The following is a 24,257-nucleotide window of genomic DNA, read 5'->3' as shown; positions in this document are numbered from 1 at the left end:
TCTAACTGTCAGGAAATTTTTCCATAATTCTAGGTTGCTTCTCTCCTTGACCAGTTTCCATCCATGGCTTCTTGTCCTGCCTTCAGATGCTTTGGAGAATAGCTTGACTCCCTCTTCTTTGTAGCAGCACCTGAGATATTGGAGCTCTGCTATCATGTCATGGCCTTACCAAAGCATTATAAAATGGTGTTAACATTTCACATCATCTTGATTCTATCCCTCTATTAATGCAGCCTAGCACTGTGTTGGCTTTTTTGGCAGTGCAGTACACACACACTGCCCATTAGAACTCCAAGATCCTTCTCATGGTTACTACCGTGTTTCTCCGAAAGTAACCCCCCCCCAGAAAGTAAGCCCCAACTTGATTTGGGGGAGGTCAGCCTAATATAAGCCCCCCCAAAAGTAAGCCCTAGTTCACCCCCCACACGCCCCTTACCACCGCAGCCAGGCCTCCCACGCCATTGCCATTGCTTGCGGCAGGATACTACGTGGTGCTTCGGGCCGGCCAAAAACACCATGTGGCATCCTGCCACGAGTAATGGCAATGGCATGAAGCACCATGCACTGTCCTGCCACAAGTAACAACAGTGTGGGAGGCCTGGCTGTGGCCGTCCTACCGGTACGGTAAGCGGACAAATGGGCCGCATGCCCTTCCTGTGCCAAGCCAGCCCCTGCAGCCCCTGGGCAGTGGCCAGGCACCCAAGTGGCAAGTGGAACACTGGAGGCTCAGGGAAGGAGGGTGGTGAAGCGGGCAGGCGTTCTGCCGTCAGCATCTGTGCCAGCTGCCCCTTCCCCATGGAGCTGGACAGCTTGCCACACCACTGCCCAGATGCCCTCGCTTCTCCCAGGAATTGCATTTCTTTGCTTACCTGACTTCCAGCCCCTTGCCGTTTCTTCTTCATGATCTGCCACCGCCGTGTGCAGAGAAACAAAAGAAGTTTTTTTGGGGGGGGGGGAAATGAACAATCAATTCCAACTTCGTGAGATTTTTTTTTCCCACAAGAAGTTGGAACTGATTGATTGATCTTCCCCTGCTGGGGAATTCTGGGAGTTGAAGTCCACAAGTCTTAAAGTTGCCAAGATTGGACACGCTTGTAATACAACATCTGATTTTCCTGCTCTGGCCAATGTGAAGCTTCCAGCAGTAAGCAAGTGAACAAGCATGCAAAAATCGGTATGTGATTAAACATCCTGGTGAAAGAATGTCCAAATTTCCACTCAGCATGAAGCTCATAGGTTTATCTTGGGTCAGTCGGTAACCAACCCAGCAGAATGGTTGATGAGATAAAATGGGTGGGTCCCATGTGCTATTTTCAGCTGCCCAGAAAAAAAGGTCATAAATCCAATAGCTTATCTCTGTTGTTTATCTCCAGGAAGCAGATATTGTCAGGTGTAGACTGCCCTCGGACACAAGAGTAGAGTCTAGGTCTCACTGCCAGCTAATTATGAATAATGCTACCTGGGTTTGTTACTGGATCAGTCTATACGCCTGTTTCATTTGGCAGTATGTATGCAGAGAACATATAAGGGCCAGCAAAAAGCCCTGCTAAGCACAGTAGAACTTTGCTTACTCTCAAGTAAATAATCATGAAAATGTGCTATAAATACCTCTTGCCATGACATGATATACGGGACTGGAGGCTAAAACATATAAGGAACGGTTGCTGGAATTGGGTAAGTCTAGTTTAAGGAAGAGAAGGACGAGGGGAGATATCACAGCAGTGTTCCAATATCTCAGGGCTGCCACAAAGAAGAGGGAGTCAAGCTATTCTCCAAAGTACCTGAAGGCAGGACGAGAAGCAACGGATAGAAACTAATCAAAGAGAGAAGCAACCTAGAACTAAGGAGAAATTTCCTGACAATTAGAGCAATTAATCAGTTGAACAATCTGCCTCCAGAAGTTGTGAATGCTCCAACACTGGAAGTTTTTAAGAAGAGACTGGACAGTCATTTATCTAAAATGGTATAGGGTCTCCTGCCTGAGAAGGGGGTTGGACTAGAAGACCTCCAAGGTCTCTTCCAACATTATTGTTGTTGTTGTTGTTGTTGTTGTTGTTGTTGTTATATTCCTTCAGCCTAGCTCAGTGTTTCTCAACCTTGGCAACTTTAAGATGAGTGGCTAGGGAACTCTGGGAGTTGAAATCCACACATCTTCAAGTTGCCAAGATTGAAAAATCTTGCTTTAAATTATCAGAGAAATCAAAAAGCAGTGGGGAAACTTCCTGCCCTTCCAGTGACTTTAACTTTGACCAAGATAGCTTTTTGCAGCTCACTAGAAGGTCCCCTGAGCCCCCACCCACCCCCTTAGTTGGGTGCTTCCTTGGTTCAGGCCAGCAAGATGCCTGGCAACTATAAAGATGTGTAGATTTCAATTCCCAGAGTTCTTTTAATCATTCAGTGAGATGCTTCTATGCTCCTTGGCAGTCTCAAGCATTTAGTGGGATTAAGGAACACTTGGGTTCAGGGCGCAGAATTAAAAGGGATGAAGGCAAAATTAAGTGACAGTAGACCCTCATTGCTAGGATTGCAGAAAGGCACACTCCGTGGTCCAGGCATGAGTTCTCAGTCACCTAAACTGACTTGCTAGAGCAAATTTACTGCAACTTCAGGGGAGTCAAACATTGAATGTGACCAGATCAGCAGTTGAGATGGGACAGTCACAACCTGCCGGCTGGCTAGCTAGCTAATCAGTAGGTCTCTTTTTCAGCCTTCTGGATTCTAGAAAGCATGTGGTTAAAGGAGAATAGGAAGGTCGTTTAGCCCCACCTTTGAGAGACACAAGACCGCCAGAGAGAAATCTACAAAGTTTTTTTTTTAATTAAAGACTGGAGTCTGTTTATGGATTATATTACAAAAGTAGAGAAAATAGTTCCATGACAAAGGGTTATAGGGGAGATAATAGAAAATTTATATATTGGCTTCCACAGTATGAAAAAATAAGAAATGGTTGGTAGACCTATAAGAAAAGTACAGGATTTCAACTCCCAGAATTCCCCAGCCAGCCAAAATTATTGTTTTTAAAAAATGACTTCAGACTCAGAGAGATTGCCAAATCACACAAGATGTTGATGTTCTCCCAAGAAACATCATGAAATTATATTTATTTAGCTGATCGGTATGCTCTTTCATTGGTATGCTCCTACAATTGTATTTCAAGTGAGAATGCCAAAACCTTGCAACTTGGGGTGCATTACTCCCTTTTTTTTAAAGTGTATTTATACAATGGCATCAAGGCAAACAACCTAAAGACAAACAAAAAAAGGTGATAACTACTCTCTTTGTTTGTTTTGTCATTAATACGGCTAATATTATGACTGAGAACATCGGAGAGAATGGCGGCATTAATGCTTCCATTTCAATGTTTTTCTGCAGCTTGCTTTTTTTCAATGCTTTCAATGGCTTCCTGCTCCTGAGTTATTCAAAGGAGCTGATAATGCTGCCCTGATTGATGAGCTGCTGGTAATGCAATTTTCCTTATTATGATGTCCTCCAGATGTGTTAGACAACAGAATTAATAATTATTGGTTCTGTAGTCCAACGCATGTGGGAGGCACTCAATCGAAGAGTTGTGGTCTGAGGCCAGAAGCACCTCTGGTGTTGAAATCTGATGCCCTGTTTACCTTACAGTTGCTCTGCTGCTCTCAAAACAGATTGGAATACCCCTTGGGATTGGGAGGAGAAGCAGAGGAAGAGATATCCTGGATCTTTTCCCCATTCTTTCCGTGCATCCAACAGACTAACTCCCCTATGTAAAAAATTATTACATATAAATAACAAGTTATAATATAGGAATGTGACTATTTGAAAAAGTGATGGGTTCATCCTTAGGTGCTGTTAATTCCTTGATGGAGACCAGGCAAGGCAAAGAAGTCCTCCTTAGCCATCTTCCTGCTTTATCTCTAATTCACTGACCCAGACAATGGGAAAATGTAGAACAGGAGTCTTCAAACTTGGCCCTTTTATGACTTGTGGACTTCAACTCCCACTTGTGCCTGGCTGAGGAATTCTGGGAGTTGAAGTCCACAAGTCATAAAAGGGCCAAGTTTAAAGACCCCTGATGTAGAAGCTCTGTTTGGGATCCGATTACCATCAACTGTAAACTGTTCCTTTCTGAGTCCAACAAGAATGGATCAATCTGTCTGTTTTAATTTCTCCCTATTTCTCATTTTTATTAACTTGTCCAATTTGTTTTGTGGGTTTCATTTTACTGACTCTGTCAAATTTGATTTGATATTTTTAAAAAGAAGTTGGCACTAAAAATGGTTAAATAGTTCGGTCACTTTCTCCAATAATACACAACACAGCATTGTTTCTTTTTTGTCTAATATACAGAAATAGAGTCCTTTTGAGGGTGTCTGTGTGTGGGAATTTACAAATGCTTTTTTCTAAATGCATTTAAATGTGTTTAAAATAAACACGTATTTTTCGAACACGCTGTTCCATAAATATACATTCTTTATTGTTATTTGTGAACAATACTTCAACATTCAGAGAACTGAAAATTTCAGAAAATTTAAGTTTTGTTTCAAGTTTTCCTTCATGAACTAAATTAATCTCTTCCCCAGCCCTAATCCAAGACTCATTGTATAATTTACAATAAATGATAATTCTATTCTGAGGTAAACTGCTCAGGACTTTTAACTCAAAGTTCCATTCAGGTAACCTGATTAATACTTGTTGCCATGGAAGACAGGGAGTGGGCCAGCTTCACTGAATCTGACTACCTTTTTCTCCCACAGTGGCCAATTAGATGCTTCTAATTACTTCCAACAACACCTTTCAGAGCTAAATTGTTCTTGAACAGGGAGGCTCCATTTAGTACTCATGGGCACTGAGTACTAATACATCTTTCTATGAAGGTAAAACATTTTGCCAACAACTGAACCAGATCAAAGATCTGCATAAGTCAGCTTTCTGTTTTTGGCCAAGATCTCCAAGTAGTCCTTGACTTTCAACCCTTTGTTTAGTGACTGTTCAGAGTTACAATGGCACCAAAAATAGAGGCCTAAAACTAACACTTACAACTGCTGCACATAATCCAAATTTAGGTACTTGGCAACTGGTATGCATTTATGACAGTTGCAGTTTCCCAGGGATATGTGATCACTGTTTGCAACTTTCCCAGCTGGCTTCCAATAAGCAAAGTCAACAGGGGAAACCGGATTCACTTAACAATCATGTGATTTGCTTAACAACCACAGCAAAAAAGGTCATAAAATTGGATGTCTCTCTCTGAGACTACCTGTATGCATCTCATGTCCTAGGGCAGTGTTTCTCATTCTTAGCAACTTTAAGATACCTGGACTTCAATTCTCAGAATTCCTATGCCAGCCATGCTGAGAATTGAAGCCGACATATCTTAAAGTTGCCAAAGGTGAGAAACACTGTCCTGGAGATGCTCTTTAATAACCGCTTTGCAAGTTGTAGAGAGATTGTAGACCATGTTAAGTCTATGGTAATAAAAAAAAATCCATCCTCTAGAACCTTTTCTGATTACCAAATTTTATTAGAAGGCATATATAAGCTTTGATGGCAGCCCACAAATGTTTATGCCTTTTAATAAACTTGTTCAGTTTCACAAGATGACATCAGACCCTTCCTGATTGTTATATAACCACTCAAAGCATTCTGCTCATTCATCTTAAAATTAATTTGACCCACATCACGGCCACTTCTTGTATTACCAAATGGTGACAAAATTATTCTGAAATCTGCTCTGTAAAATTTGGGAAACAACCAGCTGAGATGTGGGAAGGGTTATTGCAAGAAAGAATACTTTTGTGCAAAGTTTTTCTAGCTAGAGGCAGTGCTCTAGCATTTCTGCGCATCACAGAAAGGAGTTGATTAATTATCATTCTCTAGTCTGCTTTCAGAATTTTAACTATCAATAACAGTCATAGTGGTAGTACTAACGGCAGGTGCGGTGCTATTATTGTTTGTATTATTATGACATTATCATTATTATTTTTAGTCTTTCAATCTTGTGCGCCAACTCCAGAGATGTTTTGCAATTCATTGTTTTTAAAGTTTTGCTTAAATTATTTTAGATTATTAGTTTTGGCTACTCCCCAAAAAGGACTGTGAGATGACAAAGTTTGCTTAGTTTCAGACTAAATTTTGAGATAGTGGAAGATTAGGAACGTCACATGCTTATTTGCAAAAGAAATTGTGGCTTGGAAGGAACTTGGTGAACCTGACAATATCCTGTACACAACTTTTAATCTTGTGAGACTGAATTTTAGAATATGTTCAAATTAAGTTGTGGTGGTTGCTGGTGATCCTCCTGTCCAGGAGCTTAATGATCACACCCAAAGATAATCAGAGAAATTAGATCCTAAGCATATTAATGTAGCTTTACACAGAAGCATTAACTCTGTCACACACTATAAGAGAAGGAGCTTAACTGGAACTTAACATGCAGTCCTGATTTTTCAAGCCTGACACACACATACACCTTCATATTTACTAGTGTTAATGACTAGTTGAATATAAATAAGAATATAAAAATAATATAAATCCTTCCATTCCCCACTATTCGATCAGAATTGAAGAAGCTTCTTGCATGAGAAGAGGAATGTTTTCAAGGAAAAAAAAAATAGAAAGTCCAGTTGCCTTTTGCAAAAGCACCTTTGGGATAACATGTGATTTATCTTCTTAAGGCTATGGGAAAATTAAAAATTGAGTTAACTTTGAACAGGGGGTCTGTAGTCCCACTGCACTTAAATTGGGTGTTGTCTCACAGCTCTGTACAGTAGTGTTTACGTGAAAGCCAGTTTGAGGTAATTCGGTGTTTCTCAATCTCAGCGAGTTTAAGACCTGTGGACCTCAGCTCACAGAATTTCCCAGCCAGACTGGGTTGAGAGATTCTGGGAGTTGAGGTCCATAGGTCTTAAAATCGCTGAGATTGAGAAATACTGATATAATGGTTCAGTTGGCTAGGCTAGAAGCAGATGGCTTCACGTCTAAGGCAGGACTAGTCCAGCTTCTTGAAGCATCAAACTGGCTTCTCCCATTAACCCTACAGAGGTCTGGAACAACACCCATTTAAAAAGCAGTGGGATCCCAGACACCACGTTGAAAGCTGAGACTCAATTCTTCCAAAGGAAGAAATAAAATGATGGGTGCTCAGATGCTGCCTCAACTTCTTTGGGAATCAAGTGGGCAGTTCGTGCTCTTAAAAAAAGATAACCATGCAATCAAGGCAAAGCTAAGAAATGCACTTCTCAGAACTACAGCTAACAAGCAGAGACAGGTGTGTGAAAAACAAGACAATTAACAATTAAGATCGTGGGGGCCCTCTTGAAAGAAGCTCCATTTAGACCGCCAAGAAGCAAAGGAACCAAATTCAAAATTTGCTTTGCCTGTTAAAGAAAGTCTAGGGAGAAAATTCTTAATTTGTTGAAGCTTCAAAATAAGCTGAGGTCCAAAGAGTCGCTCGGTGGGTGAGATGGGCAATCTCCAAATTTTATATATAAAATAAATAAAATTAAAGGAGGGAGGCTGTTTTTTTTTCCACGATCTTACATCTCTTCCTGGAAAAATGTATATTATTTATTTAACTTATATGCCACCCATCTCATCAAAGACAACTCTTTCTGGCTACGGGTCTATATTTTAATATATGTACAACTGAGAATTATTATTATTAAACCCTCCCTGGATATCCCCTTGCTGTGGGAAGAGGGCTGGGATGCTCTATGGCAGGGGTGTCAAATTCGCAATGCCAAGTGACGTGTCGCGCCATATCGTGACTTTTTTTACATTGCCGGCAATGGGGTGGGCGCAGTTTTGGCATGATGCATCCAGCCTGCGGGCCGGCAGTTTGACACCCTTGTTCTATGGGGTTGAGAGCCATGCAGGCAAAAGTATATTATTCTTACCAGTGCTTTTTTTCAAAAAAAAAAAAAAAAAGGTGCTGGAACTCACACATGTCATACAACCCGCCTTGCCCGCCCTACAAGGTTCCATCCAAAAAAGGTGCCGGAACTCCGTTCTGAGCGTTCTATGAGAAAAAAAAGCCCTGATTCTTAGTGTGGATGGTTAGTTTTATGTAGCTACTAGAAAAATAAAAATCAATTAGCTGGATGCTTACACTAGCTGCCAAAAGACAAATGAAATATTTAAATGAAAGCAGAGGGAAGTCCCATCTTTGCTCATCTGCTCTCCCACAAGTCAGATAAACTCCACAAAATATAAAAATGTTCCGGCTCCAGGGAAGTTTTCAAAGGCAGGATATCTGCTGTTAGTGAAGAACAAGCGGGCTTTCCTTAAAATGGCTATTGTACTGTTTTGTCTAAAGGAGATTTCAGTCCTTATCTTTTGGAAGTACATTAAGGTCAATTCATTTTTATTCCTGTAAAACAGTGGTTCTCAACCTGTGGGTCGGGACCCCATTTGGGGTCGAACGACCATTTCACGGGGGTCGCCAAACAACGCAGTCCGCCATTTTTTCACCCTTTTCCTTAGCTGTGCTACTCCCTTTTATTCTATTGGCTTTCGAAAGCCAATAGGAATTGTCCAGGCTGTCTCTGCCCTGCTGAGCCCGCCAAAAGTCCCATTCTGCAAACGGTGCTGCAGCAGTTGAGTAGTCCTCGACTTACGACCGGTTGAGTAGTCCTCGACTTACGACCGGTTGGGGGTCGCGGCATTAAAAAGGTTGAGAACCACTGCCATAAAACAAAAGTTTCCATTATGAATTCCAAGATGCGTTCAGGTTATACCACAGAAGGCTCCCAAACATTCAAATAGCAGAAGGGAAGGGTCCAAAACAGAAACTTGAAATTTCAAATCACTGCAGCAATTTTTCTAGCTATCTAGAAGAACCCCCCCTGGCTGAAGTCTAACTCTGTTAATTGGCACACGTGGATACCAAAACAGTTCAGCTGGGAAGCCTCCCAAGAGATTGTGGCCAGCGCCAGCAATGCCTACTGGAGACTACTGGGGACAAAAAGCACATTTTCAGCCCCTCGTCAGAAAGTGGGCAATGAAATGTCAAAATCCTTCCCTTTTACTGACTTTTTAGCAAAGATTGCAAAGCAAGATTGCAAGACGGACTAAAGAAATGTGCCCATCTGGCCCCGCCAACTTTGTGGTCCTGTGTGCTTAACACTGAAAAAAGAACCAGTTAGACATGGGCTGGGCAAACTTGGGGGCAGATTTTATTAATAAGGAAATACAAATAAAGGTATGGATAGACAAGCATCCAAGGTACTTTACTTTGTACAACTGTTACAGGAAGGCCCTGATCAGAACCCTTCCCTTAAATCCATCCCTTTGTTTTCTGTCAATCCGGGGCTTTTAAAGCATCCTCCTTGGTCAGGGGTAGGCAACCTTGGCTCTTTTATGACTCGTGGACTTCAATTCCCAGAATTCCTGAGCCAGCACAGCTGGCTCAGGAATTCTGGGAGTTGAAGTCCACGAGTCATAAAAGAGCCAAGGTTGCCTACCCCTGTCCTTGGTCAAAGATGCTTTCACTCAGAGCATCCAGAGAAATTGAAATTTAAAATTAAAGAAAGAAAAAAAAAGACAAAGGGCTTGTTATTTTTGCCTCAGGCAAGCCCACGAAAGTGGTTTGGGAGGCCCCTTTCTCTCAGGGAAGGAGGCTGAATTGATGGGCGTACCTTACCCCACCCTGAACGGCAGTCTCCACCTGGGTCGGAGGACAGCAAAAGAAAGAAAGAAAGAAAAATCCAGCCCCGATCCAATTTGGATCGGAAGGAACAAGGGGCAGCCAGAAAGCCACCACGAAGTGCATCTCTCAGAATCGCCTGAGTCATTGCTTGGGGGGGGGGGCGGCTGGGTGGAGGCAGTCACGCACTACCACACAAACACCCATACAGCAGATGAAAGCTTGCAACAACAGGTAAAAAGAGGGGGAGAGGCTGCGAGAAAGAGATGGAGCGTCACCCTCCCCCCGGACAAAATAGACCAGCCTTTCTTTCAGCTCTCTTCCCATTCCGGGCTGTGCACCCAGCCAAGCCTTTAGCAAGAGTTGGTGGGCAAAACCAGCAAGGCTAGGAGACCTGGAGTCCGAGGAGCCAATGCAGCAGCATCGGTCGAGGGTGGGGGGGGGGGGGAGAACAAGAGGCGAGGTCTGCCCTGGGCAAACCTTGCAACGTCTCTTCCCCGCCCCATCAGCCACAGCCACAGCCACGGGGGTACCCAGCATATTGCAAGGGAGCCGCTTTAGCACGGGAGGCGGAACGAGGACGAGGAAAGCCTCCGACACCAAAAGGAAGCGAAGGAAGGAGCGAAAGAGAGAAAGAAAGAGAAAGAAACGCTTACTCCATTTTTCAGGACTCCGCGGTGCTCCCCTCGGCTACTCCCGGCAGTCTGGCGGCTTGCAAGGTGCAAGAAAAGGGAGGGGGAAGAGCCGGTTTAGCGGAATTAATCTTCCTCCCCTCCTCCTCCTCCTCCTCCTCCTCAAGGGCTCTGATTTCCAGAGGCCGTCAGAGAAGGTGGCGGTGACGGCGGCGGCGGCGGCACCTGACGACTGCACATCCCATCCGGCGTTGGTTAATGTCCCGAGCGGATGGGCTGTGCGAGCCGAGGATGCGAAGCCTTGGGTATTATGTGCGAGTGTGGCATGGATGTGTGTGTGTGTGCGTGCGCGGGTGCAGTTGAGTTTCCCCCCTCCCTCCAGCCGGCCTTCCTCCAGCATTGCAATAGCGCCGCTTGCTGGTCGCCTCTCGTCACGGCGGGTGTTTTCTCCACCGGCAGAAAGAGGCAGCCGGCGTGAAGGCCGACGAGGCTTCAGAGGGAGCGAGCGGGGCGCGACGGCCGGCAGGAGCCGCCCGGCTGCTCCAGCGCCTTGGCTCGCTGCGGCGGGCTGCGCTGCCTGCTACACTCTGGGCTGAAACGGGACTCGGCTTGGTTTTCTCATCGCGTTAGATTTTAAAGCGGGTTTGATTTGGGCTTGATGTAGCGGGCGCTTTCTGGTCTTGAGAAAGGGCGCTTTAGGGCTTCGCTTTATCGGGGCTCTCTGTCTGGTTCGACCAGCCACGGTTAAAATGAACTGTGGTTGAGCGTGAGCCATGAATGGAAAACCATTATGAGCCTCAGCCCGAGAAACGTGCGAACGAGGATGGCTTTGGCGGAAAAGCCGAGAAATTCAAGGGTGGGAGGGGGGTCTCTTCTGAATCGAAGAAACAGAAAAGAACAATTCGACAAGAGCGATTCCTAGCCAGAAGTCCCTAAGCAAATTGCTGGCTTGCTTGGTTGCATCATTGTGGGACAGAGAGCTCTGGGCACGTGTAAAATGTTTTCCCTTCTGGAACAAAAGAGAAAATAGGGAGATCTCACAACAGATGCAGGCCAGTATTTCAGGAGAAACGCAGTGAACAAAAAGAAGAGCTTTCCACTCTTTATGTTGTTTAGAGTCCAGTGTTTCTCCACCTCTGCGATTTTAAGAAGAGGGATAACGCCCAGTATTCCTGCAGCCATTCTGGGGAATTCTGGGACTTAAAAGTCCACACATCTAAAAGTTGCTGAGATTGAGAAACACTGATTCAGACCAAAATGAACTGAAAGCTTTTTTTTGGGGGGGGGGGGGTTGAAGAAGAAGGAGAGGGAGGCTGAGCAGATTGGCTAAATGATCCAAGCTCATATTTACTCCTTGCAGAATATCCTCTCCAGTGAGCAAATTAAGTTGCCTTATAATCACAGCTTCGCACAAAATACTGAATCCAACCCTGGTTGGCAAACAACAACTGTGTTCACATAATATTCTGGGCCCAGGCAGAAAAATGACCTTAGGTGGGTATAAGGGATGGCCTGGTTTGCTTCTCTCATCTAAGACAATATACGGAAGTAGAGGATCATCTGTTCAATTCCCAGCCAATACCCAAATTCAACACTATGACTTTTCCTATTAAGGAAGAGGCACACAATCCAAAAAGCAACTAGACTTTTTTTCTCTCCTTTGAAAATGTTTTGCTTCTCATCCAAGAAGCTTCTTCAGTTCTTGGATGAGAGGTGAAATGTTTTCAAAGGGAAAAAAAAAAAACAAGAAAGTCCATTTGCCTTTTGGAAAAAGCAGCTTTGGGACAACTGTGACCTGGATGATTGAGACTCTCTGTAAACATACAACTGTTTCCTTGTCAAAGATTGTTATCAAGTTGCCTGTGTTTACCCACCTTGCTTAACAAAAGCACTTAACTCATTTGAAGGAGATGAAAATTATATCATGCCATAACCTAATCACACAAGCTGCATTTGCACAACACACTAAACCAAAATGAAAGCATAGAGCAGTGTCCTCTCATCCCAGATGAATATTAACTGAGCTTAACATGTTGTGTGAATGTATCTGCTAGGTTTAGAACTGGTCACTTACATTACAAGTGAACCTGAAAAAGCTACTTACAACCCATTTTTGGAGTTCTCTCTCTCTCTCTCTCTCACACACACACACACACAATTTTCAATAGCTCTCTCTCTCTCTCTCTCTCTCTCTCACACACACACACACACACACACACACAATTTTCAATAGTCAGCAACCTGCACACATCTATAGCCATTTGCAGCACCCTGCAGTCACATGACTGATTTATGACGTTTTTGCCAGAAACCAACTTACTTCTGATTTCCAGCAAATAACAAACCATGGATTTGCTTAATGATCATTGCATTCAGCCATGGCAATTGCTTAATGACCTGCCATAAAAAAGATTATAAAATTGGGTGTGGTCACATGGTGACCCGCTTAATGGCTATCATAACTTATAGTCAAAATTGCAGACTGAATTAGGATCGTAAAGCAAGGACTACTTGTTACTTCAAGATGATTTTTTTTCCTGCTTGCTATAGTGACATGGCAACAACAAAGAAGTTATTTGTCATTACTGCCTCCTTCTCTTCCTCCTCCTCTTGTTTGTCTGATCCTTTTTATTTATTTTTTGAATCAGCCAAAATCAGGCAGGTGCTGCCACCAGTTGGTGTTAATTATAGCATTCTTACCATGCCATATCCATTGCCTCTTCAATATATTTCAGGAGTGATATGGCTAACCTATTTGCTTATTCGTGTAAGAACCATCACAGTTTAAAAAAGACATACTATACAGCATAAAATTTAAAATTCAAGATTAAAATATGTACAAGTTAAATAGATCTTGCCCAGAACCCAGCAACATTAATTGTGTCCTGTTGCACCACCCTGAAGTCCTCAAGTGTACACTGGTCAGTACACAAAGGACAGATATACATATGTGTTGTAGTCTACAAAGTTACAAAGGGCTGAAGCCACCAGATAGCCCTGTTTGTTCAGAGTGTCTCTGGATCTTCTTGTACTCGTCCACAATCTATTCAACAATTTCCATACTTCCTAGGTTTCACCAGACCCAGGAGCCAGTTCCTCCATTGGTTCCATCCAGTGTTGGTTCTTTGTTCAGGTAGTCCTCAACTTACAATAGTTCATTTATTGACTGAACGGCACCGAAAAAAGTGACTTACAACTGTTTTTCAAACTGCAATCCAAAACCCACTTATGCATCGTCGAGTACCGGGTAAGTGTGGCCATTGGGTGGGTGTGGCCAATTGGGTGGGCGTGGCTGCGGTGGAAACGGCAGACTTTGTGGGACTAAAAAGTTCAATCAATTCCAACTTTGCAAGCTTTTTTTTTCCCGCGAGAAGTTGAAATTGACTGATTGATTGAACCTTTTTTTTTTTTGCACATGGCAGTGGAGGCCTAAAGCAAAAAGGTTTTATAAAACCCAGCTGAAGGCCTAGGACTGGGGCAACGGCGTACGTGCCCACAGAGGGCTCTGAGTGCCGCCTCTGGCACCCGTGCCATAGGTTCTCCACCACTAGTCTACAGTATTCCTGTTTTTTAAAAAAATTAATTACGTGTATTGGTTCAGACTACCCAGCTGTCTTTAATAACTCACAACCAATTTGAATTCAAGAACTTCACAAGTTTTATTTGGATTTATAGATTATCCACCTTTAATGTCTTTGTATTATTATGAATGTTATATTAAAATACACTAAGAAGATGAAAGTGGTCTGTATAATTAAATCAACCTATTATATCATTAGTTAATTAATAGGTACAAATAAAGGTCAAGGGGATTTTTATTTCATTTCCTGGAGCATTTTTTTTAAATTGGGAGTTTTGAAAAAAGCTTCTGCAGCTTGTTCTGAAATTGAATTCTATTGAACTCGGGGCTGGGTGAAGATTTAACCCCAAATTTTTATAATCAGGGGAGGCAGAATGCAAATTGGAGTGAGCATTTTTGTTTTAATTGAAGAGAATATTAGAGGATTGATATAACTGGTGATGAGTTCTACAAAATAGAAGTTCTAAGTATAGTGGTGACATTCATAATGCCCATTAATCCTAATTCCCATAAAATACATACAGAATTGGTAGTTTGCCTTTGATTTTCTTGAACAGTCTTGGACTCTGCAGAAAATGCTCAGCAGAAAATCATAGGGCTGGAAGGGACCTTGGGGGTCTTCTAATCCAACCCCTTGCTCAAGGCAATTAAATCGTTATCCAGTCTATTTTTGAAAATCTCCAGTGGTGGAGTATACACAACTCCGGGAGGCAAGCTGTTCCACTGATGAATTGTCAGAAAATTTCTCCTTACTTCTAGGTTGGATCTTTCCTTAACAAGCTTCCACCCATTACTTCTTGTCTTGCCCTCTGGTGCTTTGGAGAACAAGTCAATCCCCTCTTCTTTGTGAGAGCCCCCCCCCCCAAGTAGTGGAAGACAGTTATCATGTTCCCCCCAACAATCCTTCTCTACAATAGGCTGGACATATCTTGCTCCCTCAACCATTCATCATACAATTTAGCCTCCAGATTCTTTATCATCTTTGCTGCTCTTCTCTGTACACTTTCTAGGGCTTCAGCATCATGCAGAGGAAAACAGGAGCAGATCTGTAAGTGGACTTTTTCACCTTCCTGTTCAGCAGATAAGCTAAGCATGTAGAAGATATCCTCCTCAATTCTCAACCTGCCATCCTCAGTTACTTTGGGCATATTTTTTGGGGGGGTGCTTCAAATCTTTTGCTCCAAGTCGGTGTAGGAAGCAGAATGATCTGAATCAAGCTCCTTAAGCAGAGTGTGGCTAAATTCCAACCTCAGTTGGAAAGAGGCGAGGAGCATGTTTACATGTTGCTGGTAATCTTAGGCCAGGAGGAACCATTTGGGAGAAAGATGTACGGTTTAGAGACACTAAATCTCATTTATGAACCCCGTGGTCTAGTAGTTTGTGGCCATTATCTTAGAGGTTCCATAACCTGAATCACTCCATCTTCAAATATCACTTATTTATTATACAATATGAGAGAGCTATAGTAATTGTCCTCTGCTCAAAAGTTCTAATTGGCCTCAGTTGGAAATCAGGATCTGATTTCAAATGAGATTTTGGAAAGGATTTTAAACAAAGGTGGCTGTGTGGATCAAAGGCAGCAGGTAAGGAAAACTAAAAATGGAAGGTGTGGAAAGATAATTTACCTGAGAATCATGTCAAGCACAATGGGATGAAGTTGCTGACTTGAAGCCTTGCAAGAGGGACTCTCTGTCAGGGAACAGGATGCCTCAGAGTAGATGGGTATTTTGGTCAAATGCAGCACGGTTCCTTCCTTCCTTCCTTCCTTCCTTCCTTCCTTCCTTCCTTCCTTCCTTCCTTCCTTCCTTCCTTCCTTCCTTCCTTCCTTCCTCTTTCTTGAATCTTGTTTGCCAGCCAGCTGAAGATCCGTCTGGTGGTGATGTTGTCTATTCCACCTTTTTCTAGCTGGAATAGACAACATCACACAGTCATTAAGTGAATTTGGCTTCTCCCATTGATTCACTTGTCAGAAGCTGGCTGGGAAGGTCACAAATGGTGATTACAGGACCCCAAGACACTGCAACTGTCTAAATAGATGCCAGTTGCCAAGTGCCCAAATGTTGATCACATGAATGTGTTAACTCTTAAAATTTGCTGAGGTTGAGATATAATGATCTAAATTAAATCATTTAATTCCCCGGGACAGAATTGGGGAGATGCTTATCCTGCAACAGAATTGGCTACCTAGAACAAACAGTGCTGTGCAGATAAGTCAGAGTTTCTCAACACTAGCAGAGGAATTTTGGCAGTTGAAATCCATACATCTTAAAAGTTGCTGAGGTTGAAAATCACTGAGCTAAGCTGTTAAACAAATATGAGTCTTCCTCTTATCTTGTTTCTTGTTTCCAGTAGTAACCTAGCCAAGGCCAGTAAAGATATCCGGTTTTATTTATTTTGCCCTCTTCCTACTGTGGAAGTAAAATTGCAATGCCACAGCTGTTTTTGCTTGTTTCAGGAAATGAATGTGCAGCTTTGCTTGATCCAATGTGCACAGAGTGTCAAAGTCAGTAGGGCAAGAAATATTCCTGGCAGAGCCTCTTGTAAAAGACTGGACAGCTACAAAGCAAGATAGGATCGCTTTTGACTTGGATTTTAAGGAAGAAGTCAGCCACAAAATATTCCTGTTCAGTAGACTGCTTTGCCAATGTTGCAACTTTCAAGGCTATACGAATTTGCTGATTGCAAATGTTGACTTGGAAGGCTATATAAAATTTGTTGAATGCTGGGAGTTGAAGTCCACACAACTTAACTGACTTTCAAGGATATATGACTGCATTATGTTCTTTGCAAGGCTCACAATGCATCTCCTTCTTCAACCCTCAAATAAACCTTTTCTTCGCTCGCCACTTGAATTTTGAGAGTGACAATCTGTTTTCTTCCACATCATCATACTATTCTCTTCTGGGGAGGACTCAAGCTGATAAAATATAAACAAACCAAAAAAAAACCAATCGAACTGGAAAGTTAATAATGTAAATCAGGAGTCCTCAACCTGTGGGCTGCGGCCCACGGCCTACTGGCCACCGGGCCATGGAACAGGCTGGCCAGTGCACGTACTCACCCCATGAGCAAACAGGGCACTGTGCAGAAAAAACAGGGTGCTGCACAGCGAAAATGGCACTGTGTGGCAAAAATGGGGCAGTGCTGGTGAGTGTCACATGGGTGCTAGCACTGCCCCATTTGTGTTGTGCGTGCTTGTAGCCCCTTTGTGTGCGCGCATGCATAAAATGCTTTCCCCTCCTTTTCCCTCCGGTCTGCCAACCGAGAAACTTTGGAGACTTCTGATGTAAATCACAATTCATAGTGAAATGATATGGAAATAGTTACACTGCTCAAGAGTGAAGAAGGCTAGAGCTGACTGATCATTTTCAACAAGAGAAACTTCTTTTTTTAAAAAAACAAAATTTTATTGATTTTCTAGTTTTACATTTAAATATTTGAAAAGCAACATGGTGGCTGAGTTGATCAATAATTCAATAACATACATTTAAAACTATATTAGAAGAAAGAATAACAATGATGGAGATATCAGAGGCTATAAAATGACAAAAAAATGGGGAAACACCGGGCCCAGATGGGCTCCCGGCAGAATTTTATAAAAATCTACAAGACATATTAAGCGCACCACTGAAAGATGTTTGTAATGGCCTATTGTTAGAGGCTAAATTTCCAAATACATGGATAGAAGCAAATATTACTTTAATACCAAAAGAATACTCAGATTTGACATATATTATGTAATGAAATTGACCGATTTCATTACTTAATGTGGATTATAAAATTTTTACTTCAGTAATGGCAGAGAGACTGAAAAAATACTTAGTTGAATTCATACATTCAGATCAAAACGGCTTCTTACCAAAGAGACAAAAACAACTTAAGAGTGATAATGGACATATTAGAATACTATGAACTACATCCAGGGAAACAATTAGCATTAATATTTTTAGATGCTCAAAAGGCATTTGATAATGTTTCCTGGCAATTCATGATTCAGCAATTACAAACAATGGACTTTGGAAAGAACTTTACAAATATGATAAAAACAATATATAGCAATCAGATAGCAAAAGTGATTGTGAATGGAGACTATACTGAGAACTTTGAGATAAGAAAAGGCACAAGGCAAGGATGTCCACTATCCCCATTATTATTTATCTTTACTTTGGAAGTTTTAAATAGAAGGATTAGACAGGACACAGAAATCAAAGGTTTGAAGATAAAAGATGAAACATATAAGTTACAAGCATTTACTGATGATCTAGTATTTGTTTTGGAAGAACCTTTAGAGATGATCCCTAAGCTATGGGAAAGATAGAAGAGTATGGAGAAATGGCGGGATTAAAAATAAATAAAGAAAAAACTAAAATTAATTAAACAATTAATCATTAGAACCACTTGCACTCCAGAAATTGTGGGTGCTCCAACACTGGTGGTTTTTAAGAAGAGATTGGACATTTGTCTGATAATGCTTGAGCAGGGGGTTGGACTAGAAGATCTCCAAGGTCCCTTCCAACTCTGTTATTCTAACAACATCATGCATACATTTTCACTGGGCATAATAACACAGTTCAGCTAAAGGTGACAGAGTAGGTTAGAGGGTAGATCAAAACCTCTGTCTTATCAATTTTATCAGTAAAAACCTTTCTAACCAACTTGGTGCCAGGATCTCATTGATCACGCCAGGAACCAGGCATTCCTGAGCAGGAAGGCAGATATTTATCTCAAAGGGTTGTTACTGCTGCCTAACGAAAGAATTCAACTCTATGCAAGTTGATGCCCCTGACTATTTCTTCATTATTTCTACTAACTAAATGATGGGGTAAATAATAAACAGTACCTTAACACCTGACTAACAAGCAATTTATTAATACATAAATGCACTTGGACTAAGGATAAATAAATGGCTAGATAAATTGGTCCATCTTGTCAACAGAAGCACCTCCTTCACTAGCTGGAATAAAAAGAAACTTGCTCAAACACAAACATTCTCCACTTTGATTAAAAATCTTTCCATCCTTATCAAAACAAGGCAAAAACTTCCTTGTCTGTCTTTGATTAAATCAATGCAACTCTTATTAACACATTCTTTCTGGTGCCATTTGCTCAAAAAAAAACAAACAAACCAGTGTTAAACTAACCATGAAAAGTATCTCTTTAATCCTTTTGAAATTCACTAGCAAAACTTTTCCTTAACCTGCTGCACACAATCATTTCTTGGGAAAAGGTGGGGCTTTTTTAGCCAAAATAAAAACTAATCAACACGAAACTCGTGGAATTAACAACTAATTGCATTGTTCCTACCAGGAATGCAATTCTCTACAAATGCAGCCTTTTTTTTTTTTTTTTTTTTTTTACTGTAGTATGTTTTACTTTCCCACAATTTGGAGCCTGAGAAATCTTCATACAGTATAAATACAGGTAGCCTTTGACTTACGGCCACAACTGAGCCCAGAATTTATGTTGCTAAGTGAGAAAGTTGTTAAGTGAGTTTTTCCCCCTTTACTACTTTTCTTGCCACATTTATTAAGTGACTCACTGCAGTTGTTAAATTAGTAAATTGGTTGTTATGTGAATCTGGTTTCCCCATTGACACTGTTTGTCAGAAGGTCACAAAAGGTGATCACATGACCCCGGGACACTGCAACCGTCATAAATATGAACCAGTTGTCAAACATCCAAAAGTAAATCACATGACCATGGGGATGCTGCAACAGTTATAAATGCGAAAAATGGTCATAAGTCACTTTTTTCAGTACAGTTGTAACTTTGAATGGTCACTAAATGAACTGTTGTAAGTCAAGGACTACCTTTACATTGTTAGCTTTCCTTCTCACTTTTGTGTTCTTCTTCCCAGCATAAGTCCTGGCAATGCAATGAAGCTAATTCAATAGGGAGTGAGGCAAGAGAGAGGGGGGGAAACTATATATTACATAGAAAATATAACATGATAGATTTCAGTATTACCATGGTGGATTGTGATGGTTATCCAATTTTCCTTAGCATTCTGAAAAAAATGCATTCTTGCATTAAATTCACAAAACAGGTATACAAGGTTATATTTTTATTTATTTTATTATTTCACAACCTGAGCTTACATAATTCTCTTTTTTTCAGAATCTTTATCACCCTTAAAAAGAGTTTCATTTTATTTTTTTACTATATCCAAAATCTCTTTTCATACCTTCTGAGATGATATCATTTTGTTAGGTCCTGGTTTCCAAAGAAAACTGTCCAGCTTTTCTTAAACTTACTTTTGCAGCCTGCTGTGAAAATTGTGACTGACCTAAATTAATTGTTCACGGTCTGCAAAGCTGCAAGAGCTTCTCTTTAAGTCTAAAGGGGAAACAGAAGCAATTGTTGGTCCAGCTCGCAATCTGCTTTGTCCACAGGAGCCTTCCAACCAGTTCATTCCCACCCCTTCTTTTCTCCAGTTCTCCAGACCTCTGCAATTTCCTGCCCCCTTTTTTTATCCACTTTAACTTTTTCCAGCATGCTGGAGGCCAGGCGGTCTTTCCCCAATGAAGGATTTAAGAGCTTAATGTCTGGAGATTCTTGGTCATCCAGGTCATAGTCCTTGAGGAAGAAGAAGAAAATGTTTCTTTGGATGAGAAGAATAGAATAGAATAGAATAGAATAGAATAGAATAGAATAGAATAGAATAGAATAGAATAGAACTTTATTGTCACTTTGAATGTACACTAATCGGCATACGTTAAAATGGAATTTTGTTGCATACAGCTCTCAAAGGGACACCACCTCCAACGTACACTACATAAATGTGACAAAAATAAATAAACACAGATGTATGCATATACCCACATATATTATATGACACAGAGAAACAACACAGTCTGGTTTGGATGTATACATGTGCATGGCGAGAAAAACGAATCTTGAGAGTTTACCAGACAGATGGCATAGGGAACAAAGCTATTACAGAATTAGGTAGTCCTGCTAGAAATACTTCGAAATCTTCTCCCAGAGGGAAGCGACAGAAACAGACTGTAAAGTGGATATGTGGGGTCTCTGATAGTGCTTTGAGCTCTAAGCACATAGCGCTTATAAGCAGCATTCTTTATACACACACATACAGAGAAACACACACACACACATGTATATAAATTTTTATAATCACAAGTGCTTAATATTTTATCAGCAACATATTGTCTGGGTTCTAACATTTGACTTACTAATACATGTTAAATTCCTTTCTCTCTACCTCATTTTTCTAGCCCAGTGATGGCAAACCTTTTAGAGACTGAGTGCCCAAACTGAAACCCAAAACCCACTTATGTATCATTGGGTGCCGGGTGGGCGTGGCCAATTGAGTGGGTGTGGCCAATTGAGTGGGTGTGGCCAATTGAGTGGGCGTGGCTGCGGTGGTAACGGCAGACTGGGTGGGACTAAAAAGTTCAATCAATCAATTCCAACTTTGCGAGATCTTTTTTTTCCCGTGAGAAGTTGAAATTGACTGATTGAATGAACCTCTTTTTTTTTCCACATAGCGGTGGAGGACTAAAGCGAAAAGGTTTTATAAAACCCAACTGAAGGCGTAGGACTGGGGCAACGGCGCACATGCTCACAGAGAGGGTTCTGAGTGCCACCTCTGGCACCTATGCCATAGGTTTGCCACCACTGTTCTAGCCTTTGATAAAAAGTGTCCCATGTTCTAAAATAAACTGAATCTTCTTTCTCTTTCATGTTCAATGTCAATCTATCCATTTCTGCACAATCTATTTTTTTTTAATTAACTCTTCCTCTGCTGGTAAATCTTCACAAGCAGCATTCTGAATACCAGGAAGCGAGCTTCCTATGATCTTCTCGGCTGTCCTTACCACTCTCTGTACGGACTTTCTATCTGAGGCACTGCTGCCACCAAACCAGACACTGCCACCAAACTAGACAGTTTGTTAAAATGCTCTCAATCGTGGCCAGGACAGAAGGAAAAAGATGTGCTCTCCTCATCCGACACAGGAAATACAGGCGCTGGTTTGCATGCTTCACTAAGGATGACGTGTGGAGAGAAATGATGAAGGATGAAACTTCTTGGATGGAAGTGAAACATTTTTTTTCTTCTTCCCCAAGGAAAAAACAGTCCAGCTGCCTTTTGTAAAAACACCTTTGAGAGATCTAAGAGCTTATTTCTTTAGCCACATATTTAGCATTAGTAATCAACAAGATTCTCTCCTTCTCATAATGACAAGCAACTTCCTAATATATCACTTGGATTACTAACTCAGTTTTACTTAGCTCCAAATTGCCTGATTTTTATTTTTTTATTATTCTGGCATACTTTTCTGCCAACTTAAGGGCCAGGGGAATGGCATCTAATATGGCTGAAGGCTAGATAGGTTGTCAAGGGCCAACTGTCTTCTGTGTTTACATAAAATTAATTCCCTCTTTCGTTAACATGGGAGAAAAAAAAGGCAAGTTTTATTTTCTTGCAAATGTGACACCATCTACCAGAGAGCCACAGGAAAGTCCCTTCCTGAGAAAAACAAACATTTGCAAACATGTCTATCTTTTGCACCACAGGGAACTCTTTTTATTTAAATGTCTTCTTACAACAAGGAAATTGAAAACGATCCTTTATAAAAGCCAAACACATTACTGACATTAAAATGCACTTTTGGTTTTAATTTGTAGATCTTTTTTAAAAAAATACAAATAGCATTTTGCAAATTGGTAGAGTACAGCCAAGAAAGAAAGAGGGAAAATATAATCTTCACCATTGCTGGGTTCCTGAAAAAAATCCCTATAAGGGGAATTCCATATCCAGGAGTCATGGTTGACTTGAACACTGAGGTCTAAGATATCCGTTGGGTCCCTTAAAATCACCTGAAATGAAAAAATAGCCCAATTTTGTCAGGTTCAGGCGTTAATCCCAATGTCCAGTCCAGTATCAAAGGTGAATGGGCTTTATGCTGGCTGAGGAATTCTGAGAATTCAAGTTCACCTATTTTAAGTCCATCTATCTTAAAGAAGATATGGCTGAGGAACACTGGTCTAAACCCTTAATTAATCAATAGTCTAATAAACTCAGATTTATTTATTAGATTGCAATTGAAAATATATTTTGCCACCACCAAAATGTCTAGGACAGTGTTTTTCAATCTGAGCAACTTTAATATGTGTGGACTTCAACTACCAGAATTCCTAAACCAGCCAGCTTGAAGACCACACATTTGCTCAGGTTGAGAAACACTGGTCTAGGAAAATGATGATGATCTTTATTCCATAGACCAGGGTTCTTCAAACTTGGCCCTTTTATGATTTCTGGACTTCAACTCCCACAATCAAATCACTGGCTATTTGTTGTGTGTGTGTGTGTGTATTTTATGTGTGTGATCTTCTCTGGCACAACTTTAATCATAATCACAATCACACTCACAACCACAATCACAGTCACAATCATAATCATAATAAAGTTGGAAGGGACATTGGAGGTCATCTAGTCCAACCCCCTGCTCAGGTACGAAACCCTATACCAGACATGTCAAACTCGCGACGTCACGTGACATCGTGCAACGTATCGGAGCTTTTTCGCCATTGCCGGCAATAGGGTGGGCGCGGCTTCGGTATGATGAAGCCGGCTCGTGGGCTGGCAGTTTGACACCCCTGCCCTATACCATTTCAGACAAATGGCTGTCCAGTCTCTTCTTAAAAACTTCCAGTATTGGAGCATTCACAGCTTCTGGAGGCAGGTTGTTCCACTGGTTAATTGTTCTGATTGTCAGGAAATTTCTCCTTAGTTCTGGGTTGCTTCTCTCTTTGGTCAATTTCTATCTGCTGCTTCTTGTCCTGCCTTCAGGTGCTTTGGAGAATAGCTTGACTCCCTCTTCTATGTGGCAGCCCCTCAGATATTGGAAGACTGCTATTATGTCATCCCTCGTCCTTCTCTTCATTAGACTAGATATACCCAACTTCTGCATTCAGGCTTTGGAAATCTTTAACCAAGCACCCCTTTTATGGCTACATGCTGAACAAAAATAATACTGAGACTGTAAAACCAGAAGTGTTCATTATTTGATAAAACAGCAATGAGGAAAACTTAAAATAGTTTCAGAGCACTAAAGTAGGTGAAAGTACATCACTGATCTAACTATCTCCTCTGCTAGGCAAACAGATAATTTTACATATCTTCTCACGTTAAGGAATGGATTCAAGATATTTGATTGTTGACAATTTTTTGAAATGTCTTTATATTTATTTATTTATTTTTGAGACTTATATACCACATTAAGTGCAAGCACTCTCCAAGCGGTGTACACCAGTAAGCAATGTATATATATATTTACATTGCCCCCAACAATCTGGGTCCTCATTTTACCTACCCCGGAAAGATGGAAGGCTGAGTCAACCTTGAGCCGGTGAGATTTGAACCGCTGACCTGCTGAATACAGTCAGCTAAAAG

General features: G+C 41.4%; 1 protein-coding gene across 5 annotated transcripts in view; it reads right to left on the bottom strand.

Moving 5' to 3' along the window:
* Positions 1–10,928, bottom strand: part of PALM (paralemmin) — a 74,608-nt gene extending 63,680 nt beyond the window's left edge. For 2 of the 5 annotated variants that reach the window (XM_039334717.1, XM_039334719.1), the window contains exon 1: positions 10,285–10,921. In XM_039334717.1, coding sequence (XP_039190651.1) covers positions 10,285–10,289 — 5 coding nt within the window. In that variant the 5' untranslated portion in view covers positions 10,290–10,921. Of the gene's footprint in view, positions 1–10,284 lie in introns of all 5 variants that reach the window. The other 3 variants (XM_039334718.1, XM_039334716.1, XM_039334715.1) reach the window with 3 other exon arrangements.
* Positions 10,929–24,257: the final 13,329 nt, after the last annotated feature.

Source organism: Crotalus tigris, unplaced genomic scaffold (assembly GCF_016545835.1).
Source record: "Crotalus tigris isolate CLP2741 ecotype Arizona unplaced genomic scaffold, ASM1654583v1 scf7180000017633.3093840, whole genome shotgun sequence".
NCBI classification, from domain to species: Eukaryota; Metazoa; Chordata; class Lepidosauria; order Squamata; family Viperidae; genus Crotalus; species Crotalus tigris.
The sequence above is the reverse complement of the archived record's forward strand: the minus strand, read 5'-3'. Positions and strand labels throughout refer to the sequence as shown.